This window comes from Pseudophryne corroboree, chromosome 4, assembly GCF_028390025.1.
Source record: "Pseudophryne corroboree isolate aPseCor3 chromosome 4, aPseCor3.hap2, whole genome shotgun sequence".
Lineage (NCBI taxonomy): Eukaryota > Metazoa > Chordata > Amphibia > Anura > Myobatrachidae > Pseudophryne > Pseudophryne corroboree.
In genome coordinates, this window is record NC_086447.1 from 77,166,554 (window position 1) to 77,175,720 (window position 9,167).

The following is a 9,167-nucleotide window of genomic DNA, read 5'->3' on the forward strand; positions in this document are numbered from 1 at the left end:
GGAGATGAAGTAATGGTTCTCATCTGGTCCTCCTCCCCAACCACCTCCCCATTGACCCTAGCCCCTCCCACTTCCTCTCTCCTTCTGCCTGTTCCCATCTTGACCACCTTCTCAATCTCTCTCTCAACAGACACCATCTTCTCTGCCTTTAAGCATGCCCTCATTTCCCCTATTCTTAAATAACCTACCCGAGCCTAACTACTGACCCATCTCGCTTCTCCCTTTTGCCGACAAACTCCTTGAGCATTTTGTCCACAACCGCCTTACTGCCTTTCTTTCCTCCCACTCACTGCATGACCAATTTCAGTCTAGCTTTACATCCACTCTACTCCACTGAAACTGCCCTCACGAAAGTCTACAAGGACCTTCAATACTGCCAAATCCAAGGTCCAATACTCTGCTTATTCTCCTTGATCTCTTGGTTTCTTTTAACACTGTGAATCACCCTCTCCTCCTGAAAATCCTTCACTCTATTGGTCTACATGATACTGCCCTCTCCTGGCTGTCCTCATACCTCTCTGACCATTCCTTCTGTCTCCCCTCATTTCCCCACCTCCCCCACACTTTCCCTAACAATAGGTGTCCCAAGGTTCTGTTCTTGGACCACCTTTTTTCCTCACACTATACATACTCTTTAGGTGAGCTCATTCACTCTTTTGACTTCCACAATCAACTATATACTGACGACATTCAAATCTACTTTTCCTCCCCTGACCTCTCCCCCTCTCTCCTTACTTATATCTCCAGCTGACTCTCTTCTACAATATCTCTACTTGGATGTCCCAGTGCGGTCTTAAATTTATGATGTCTTAGACTGAGCTGATCCTCTTCCCACCCTCCCACACAACCTTATCTCTCTCAATGTCATTATCTATTGATAGCACAGTTGTCTCCTCTATCCCACAAGTAAGCAGTCTTGGAGTTATCCTCGATTCTTCCCTCTCCTTCAAACCACACCTTCAGTACCTCTCGCAGTCCTGATGTTTCCATCTCAAAAATATTTCCAGGATCAGTCTCTTTCTCATACTTGATGCTATTAAGACCCTCATCCACGCACTGGTCATCTCCGTATTGGACTAGTCCAATCTCCTCCTATCTGGCCTCATTTACAAATGCCTCTCTCCACTCCAATCAGGGCAGTCTTTTCATATGGGCTCAATGGGCAGACAGCTGAGGGTCCCCTTTTTCCAGGGGTACCATACTTTTGAAAATTGGCCCTGGAGAACCGGAAATATCTGACGTCAAAGCAGTGGACCCCATCAAAGCATTTTAATTGCTCTTCCCAGCCAGATGTCTAGGGTTCCATCTGAATTATAGTTTTCTGAGGCTATACTCCAAAAGCTGGGACTTTCCCCTTTTGGTGGACACTGCCAGATTGTCCCTACTATGCCTAGAACCAGAGAGACAGTATCAGCCTTCCAGCAGCTGGTCCCTGTACCAGCTCCACAGGTGAGGCAGTCTATTGACCGTTGGACGGAATCCCGGCGATCAATATACAGACACCATCGAAATCGGACACCATCTGCAATACCAGCGGTTGGAGTCCCTACCACCGGCTGGTCTCCCCACTTGGGTGGTGGTCCATGCCACCAGAGGGGAATAGAACCCTGTGGCAACCAAAGTTCACCACTGGGCCCAAAGCATGGCGAGCGCAGTGAGCCTACAAGGGCACACACTGCGCTCGCATCCGGGATCCTGGCTGTCAGGATCCCAGCATCGGTCTCCTGACCGCCGGGATCTCATACTGATCCCACTCCACAAGCCTGGTATGCAGTTTTATATTTTAGGCGGTGGATTGCTCCGGCTCCTAAACTCTGATCCCCAAACCCTAAGTACCTCCTGAAAGAGTTTTTTTTAATCTCATTGAAAGCTATTAAATCTATTTCCAGAAACTGGAGATATCTGCAGTCAAGCAAGCTACCCTCTTATCATAAAATGATGAATATTAAGCCCCCTCCACTATCCACCCCTCCCCGGCATGTTAAACACCCCCTGCCACCCTGGGAGTAATGTACCTTCATTCACCCCAATGCCCCTCTTCTACAGTTTAGTGTTCTCTCTGTGCAATAAAGGAGTTATTAGCAGAAATTACTGCTCCAGGTCCTACATGCTGAGCAGAAGATAGCACACCCCCTTCCATCCCTCGGGACATAAAAGCTGCTGCTGATAGCATTTCCCACCCCTACCGCTGGTGGATGGGTAGGGGTCTCAATGCATTGCTTTGCCCAGGGGCCTACACTGCTGTTAAGACAGCCCTAACTCCAATCTATCCTCAGTGCTGCTGCCTGGCTCATCTTCCTCTCCATGTGTAACATGTCAATTTCCCCGCTCCTACAAGCACTACACTGGCTCCCCTTCCCCTTCCAAATCAAGCTTCTCACACTCACTTGCAAAGCCCTAACCGACTCCTCTCCCATTTACATCTCTGATCTTCTCTCCCTTTACACTCCCACCTGCCCTCTTTGCTCCACAAATTCATACCGCCTCTCCTGCCAACCAATTACTTCCAAGATTTTAGCAATGGTGCTCCCTTCCTCTGGAATTCTCTACCTCTCCCCATCAGACTCACCAACTCTCTACAAAACTTTAAACAGGCTCTCAATACCAGTGCTATAAAATTAAAAAAATGTTTTCTGAAATAGCAGTCTAAAAATTATTTACCCTGATCATAGGACTTCCCAAGAGTCTTATATTTTCATTAATTGAACTCATGAGCTGCAGAAGGGTTGGGTCATCATACTCAAATCTCTGACTCAGTAGCACAGACACAATTATATTGGATACAGCAGCATTCATGATGGTCAAATTATCAAAGGGTTTTCCTAGAAACAGAAAACATTATTACAAAATATCATGAAAAGAAGCACTATTGGAATTGAAATTAAATGAAAAGGAACATAAAAATGTGACACTTTGAGGAAAGCCAATCCGTTTATGAACAACATGATGAATAAAAAGTTTTAGGATTCAGAAGTAATTTGCTAGGTGCACTTAAGAACACCGAAAGTCTAATTATTTTAAAGGCTGTAATTAATGGGATGTAATCATGTGACTGGCGGTCAGGATCCCACTGGACAGTATACTGATGGCGGAATTCCTACAGCATGCTGACTAACAAGTACTATTCCCACTCATCCACGACAGCCATACTGTGGAATAGTACCCGTGGCTTCGGTGCACTCACAAATCCCCCCTCTGTCAGCAATCTGGAAGACAGGATCCCAGCATTCATATGCTGACTGCCAAGATCACCACCATCGGTCACCCGATCCCAACCCTTTTTAACAAGTGACATTAAATGCTATTAAGCTGCAGTGTGACATGATAGAGAGTGGGGTGGAAAAGAAAGAAGGAAATGCATCCGAAAATAATAAAATTAAAAGGCAGAGATAAGTTAGTTAAAGGACTCTCAGTCATATCCATGAGTGCTAAAGAATACCACATTTTACTGAAATCCAAGTATACAGAGTGGTATTTTGTATATACACAGTACTAAAATAATCTTTGTACTAATCGCTAATATCTGCTTGGTGAAATGATAAAGTAACCACTCACCTTCATATGACTTCAATGTCTGTATTAAATATTCGGCCTCCTCAGTAATCTTGTTCTCTAGTCCTTTCTTCCCCATCCCGAAATCTCGTAACGTTGAAATAGTGAATCGTCTCATCACTTTCCAGTTCTCACCATTAGATAAACCAAGACCTGTACAGAATAAATGCCAGTCACTGTGATGATTTATAGTACTCATTAATTCTGTGAATTACATATTGCTGGTGTGATGTAAGCACTGTAAAGACTGACATTTGCCTCAAACACCTGTGTTCAGTAGGACCTTAGCTCCTCGCTCGTCAGTTACCCACTGTGTCAGTCTGTTACCCAGCCTAAACCACATTCACAGTGGTGAGGTATAGTCCGTGAGCGCTACAGAATTATTCTTATTTTGCCTTTTATATATTAGTTTTATTATCATATATTTCACATGTGAGCAGATCTGTATCTACTGTATGTCCCAATAAAAGACACAGGGGCAGATTTATTAAACCTCCTAATGGCTGATGTGTGCCTCCATTCCAACAGTAAAAAACATCCTATACCCTTATATTAAGAATAAAGACACGGAGACTTGAATTTGGCAGAAGATTGTTAGCTATTTATTGTAACCCTAACCACTAGAAAAAACCTGTAAAAGAAAATATTAAATTAGCATATAATATTAACCGAATATGGTGGCAGAAAAAACAGAACGGCTAAAAACCCACTGAAGATCACCTCAAAAACATTAAAACTAAAACAATCCTAATCTACCACAAAAACCATACATCGATATCCAACTCAGACCTCCACGCTGACTGCCCACCCTGATGGGTGATGACGCTGCCCCCTGTCGGGTTATCTAGCGGCCTTAAAAGTCAATGCAGGTGAGTGGACCTAAACCACACCAACACCGTAAAAACTGTGACTAACAAACCAAACTAGAACCTGACGTTCTTTTCCGCCAAACAAATAGCCAACGAGAAAACCACTACTAACAACCTTAAGCCACAAAACTCTGTGCCTAATCAAACTAAAATGGGGTGGGAGGGCGGGAAGACAAACTAAAAGAGACCCCTAATGCCCTAGCAGCTCCTATATATATACTGATCCCTCCCCTACCTATAATTGGCTGCAACCTGTCATGCCATTCTGGTCTACACCGATCACAGGAGGTTTAACTCTCTCCATTCCCATGCCTGTCTTTCTGTTCTCCTAAACCAGGTGAAGTGATAAAGTAGAAGGTGATAACACACCAGACAATCAGCTCCTAACTGACATTTTTTCAAACCCAGCCTGTAACATGGAAGTTAGGATCTGGTTGGCTGGTTCTTTATCACCTTCCTCTTTATCACTTCACCGAGATTAATAAATCTACCCCTCAGAGGCTAAATAAACATACTTCAACATCTTCTGTAGCACTAATTGCTTCTTTTACAGAATGTTTGTTAAATTAGATCAAACTACATATATATTTGTCCTATTTTGTCTTTTAGAACAATTTAATTTCACACATGTTTTTGGGTACGGGAGTTTTCCAATAAATGGTTTGTTTAACTTGGTCTGCCCCATGCTAATCATTCATATCTCCACATAAAGGGGTACTGCCCGTTATACACAGCACCATGCCATGTCGCAGTCTTTAGCATGTGATGCGAATGCATGGCGGGCAAAGATGTTAAGGGACACATCTGTAGGAGAGTGTGAGACACAGCAATACATAGCATACATAGACTGTAACATAACATTTTGTATGCAGATACAATTGCATACAGAATATAGGCATGCCACATATCATTTCAATCAGCAGAGTCCTATTCACATATTGATACGACCAAGATGCATATTCGGGGGGGAAGATACCCGACACTAAAGACATTGCAGGGGACCTGTCAGCTCACTCCTGCTGCGTGGTATAATGAGGCAAGATGAATGAGGACACATCTGTAGATTCTAGCCTTGCATGGGTGCTTTTCAGCTATATAAAAGTTAAAATGGTCCAGGACTGGGTAATATTTTTCAGTCCACTGACCTACTCATTTTTCTTACGGTGACAACCCTATCAGCGGTGTCCGCATTTCCAGGTTTTCAATACCCTTTTCCGGGTGGATCATCCACAGGAGGTCATTCCACATAGACAGTTTCTTCTCAAAATTTCAGTTTGTAACGAAAATTATTATTTTGAGATCTCCAAGTGCTAGGGTGCCAAGGGTAAAGAAGCCTAGCGCCTTCAGCAGTCTTATTTTCTATATTTTTTTCCCAGCAAATATGGTCGTACAGTTGCTCAGGCAGTGACCGTTGCATTAAATAGTCATCATTCAAAAGTGGTTCCATCCTCAATCTCGGAAGTCCACACTATGCCTCTCAAATAGGATTATTGCCCAGTTCCACAGCTGACATGGAAACTGGGATACCAGTCCATCTTGTTCCTCATTCTGAAGCTGGCCAGTTTATTCTGGCAGAGCTTCTTTGTTTGCACTGTGATTACCAGGTAGTGGAGAGTTAATTTCATCCAAGAAGACATACTAAGGGGTTAGGGTCCTGGTCGGACCTCCCATTGGTGTATAGTGGGCAACCTTGGAATAGCAACCATGATAATAGAAGGAAAAAACTTTAAATCCATCTCACAATGGAAAAGTGAATATAAAACTGAACAGAAATAAAAGCTAGGGATCATGGCTACTGGTGACACTGGGCAGCCACCTCATGGGTAGAAGAGCTGTTAAGCTGCTAACTATTTCTAATATGTTCAGTTACATCCAACTCATTGATAACTTAATAGATGGAAAATTGAAACCCTGGCAACGCTGGGTTTATACTGAACTGTATATATGTATGTGAACTAAACAGTTACCATGGTTCTTTCTTAATTTAGCGAGCACTGGAGTGCGCGGTCTGCCTGAAAATTCCTCCGCGTGGTTTACTAGAGCATCTTTTATAGCATCATAACCACATAGGATGACCACTTTTTTCATGCCCAACTGGACACTGAATACCTGGCCGTACATCTTCGACAGCTGTAGATACAATAAATAGTAGCTGAAATTAATTAGACAGCAGTCAGAATTAAAAACACATTAAAGTGTACCAATCAAATCATTATCTAGAGGTACAGCCTTTACAGTAACTTGTTAATCATGGCAATTTCAGACTAGTGATGAGCGGGATCGGTTCCTCTGGATCCGTACCCCCCCCCCGAACTTCACCCATTTTACACGGTTCTGAGGCATACTTGAGTCTTCCCGCCTTGCTCGGTTAACCTGAGCGCGCCCGAACGTCATCATTCCGCTGTCGGATTCTCGCAAGATTTGTATTCTCGCGAGATGGCGTCGCCACCATTTTTCGCTCGTGCATTGGAGATGATAGTGAAAGGACGTGGTTGGCGTTCTCTCAGTTTCTGTGTTCAGTGTGCTGCAAATATCTGTGCTCAGTGTGCTGCTAATATCTGTGCTCAGTGTGCTTTATTGTGGGGACTGGGGACCACCAGTATTATATAGTAGGAGGACAGTGCAGAGTTTTGCTGACCAGTGACCACCAGTATTATACATTCTCTGCCTGAAAAACGCTCCATATCTGTGCTGCATTGTAGTATATAGTAGGAGGACAGTGCAGAATTTTGCTGACCAGTGACCACCAGTATTATATCAGTACGGTACAGTAGTCCACTGCTCTACCTACCTCTATGTCGTCAAGTATACTATCCATCCATACCTGTGGTGCATTTCAGTTTTGCGTAGTAGGAGGACAGTGCATAATTTTGCTGACCACCAGTATATAATATATAGCAGTACGGTACAGTAGTCCACTGCTCTACCTACCTCGGTGTCGTCAAGTATACTATCCATCCATACCTGTGGTGCATTTAAGTTGTGCACAGTATACATAGTAGTAGGCCATTGCTATTGATATATTACTGGCATATAATTCCACACATTACAAAATGGAGAACAAAAATGTGGAGGGTAAAATAGGGAAAGATCAAGATCCACTTCCACCTCGTGCTGAAGCTTCTGCCACTAGTCATGGCCGAGACGATGAAATGCCATCAACGTCGTCTGCCAAGGCCGATGCCCAATGTCATAGTAGAGAGCATGTAAAATCCAAAAAACAAAAGTTCAGTAAAATGACCCAAAAATCAAAATTAAAAGCGTCTGATGAGAAGCGTAAACTTGCCAATATGCCATTTACGACACAGAGTGACAAGGAACGGCTGAGGCCCTGGCCTATGTTCATGGCTAGTGGTTCAGATTCACATGAGGATGGAAGCACTCATCCTCTCACTAGAAAACTGCTGTGCCACTCCTAGATGGGCCAGGTGTTTGTGTCGGCCACTTGGGTCGCTTAGCTTAGTCATCCAGGGACCTTGTTGCAAATTTTAGGACTAAAAATAATATTGTGATGTGTGAGGTGTTCAGAATAGACTGGAAATTAGTGGAAATTATGGTTATTGAGGTTAATAATACTATGGGATCAAAATGACCCCCAAATTCTATGATTTAAGCTGTTTTTAAGGGGTTTTTGTAAAAAAAACACCCGAATCCAAAACACATTTTTCAGGGAGGTTTTGCCAAAACGCGTCCGAATCCAAAACACGGCCGCGGAATCTAATCCAAAACCAAAACCCGAAAAATGTCCAGTGCACATCACTATTTCAGACCATAAGAATCTCCTACAAAGTTGCCTCTGAGAAGAGAGATCATCTCAAAATATAGTTGCCAATATTTTAAGACAATTTCCTGAGACATTTCTACACTGTGCAGGTGCACCTAAAGCAGACAGCTGTGTATGCGGACATTGGTGCACCACATTCCCCAGCATGACAGGAACACTGGATGTCATTATAGCATCACTTTACTATACTGTTAATACTCTTGCTCAGTAAATACTGTAGCAAATACCAACAGGTACTGTACTGACAACTGGTGTAAAAGGAAATGTACTATGAATTTGGCCAATTGAACACATTTCCAACATTTGTGATTGAAAACACAGTATTTCAAATGACTGAAATCTGTAAAACCTAGAACTGTGCAAGAAAATCTGGGTGTGGATATCTTTTTCTCCTAAGTATAAGAGTGGTTGGGATTCCAACCACTTCTTCATCCAAGTATCATTTATTGATGGCTTAGGATGAAGACCACTTATTGCCATACAGGAACAAACTCTTATGACTATGGAAATAAGACGTCACAGTAATACAACAAGCCCATGGCTTTACTTAGTATGACAAACAGAGCCAAGTGCAGAGGCGTAACTAGGGTTTTTGGAGCCCAGGGCAAGATCAATAATGCCCCCCCCCGCTCCGGAAAAGGGGCGCGGTCACTCAAAAGGGGCGTGTCCTTCAGTAAAGTAGGACCCCTTATACTATCTAGTACTGGTGCCCCTTTGACATTATAGCACACGGTATGAGCCGAAATTCACATTATAGCACTCAGTATGAGCCGAAATTCACATTGCCCCACATGGCATGAGCCAAAATTCACATTATAGCACACAGTATGAGCCGAAATTCACATTACCCCACATGGTATGAGCCAAAATTCACATTATAGCACACGGTATGAGCCGAAATTCACATTAGAGCACATGGTATGAGCCAAAATTCACATTACTCCACGTGGTATGAGCCAAAA

The 9,167-nt window shown here is 43.2% G+C and overlaps 1 protein-coding gene across 1 annotated transcript in view; it reads right to left on the reverse strand.

Moving 5' to 3' along the window:
- Positions 1–9,167, reverse strand: part of LOC134911117 (cytochrome P450 2K4-like) — an 85,006-nt gene that overhangs the window by 43,474 nt on the left and 32,365 nt on the right. The window contains exons 2-4 of the mRNA XM_063919487.1: positions 6,389–6,551; positions 3,556–3,705; positions 2,662–2,822 (exon numbers count right to left, since the gene is read on the reverse strand). Coding sequence (XP_063775557.1) covers positions 2,662–2,822; positions 3,556–3,705; positions 6,389–6,551 — 474 coding nt within the window. The remainder of the gene's footprint in view (positions 1–2,661; positions 2,823–3,555; positions 3,706–6,388; positions 6,552–9,167) is intronic.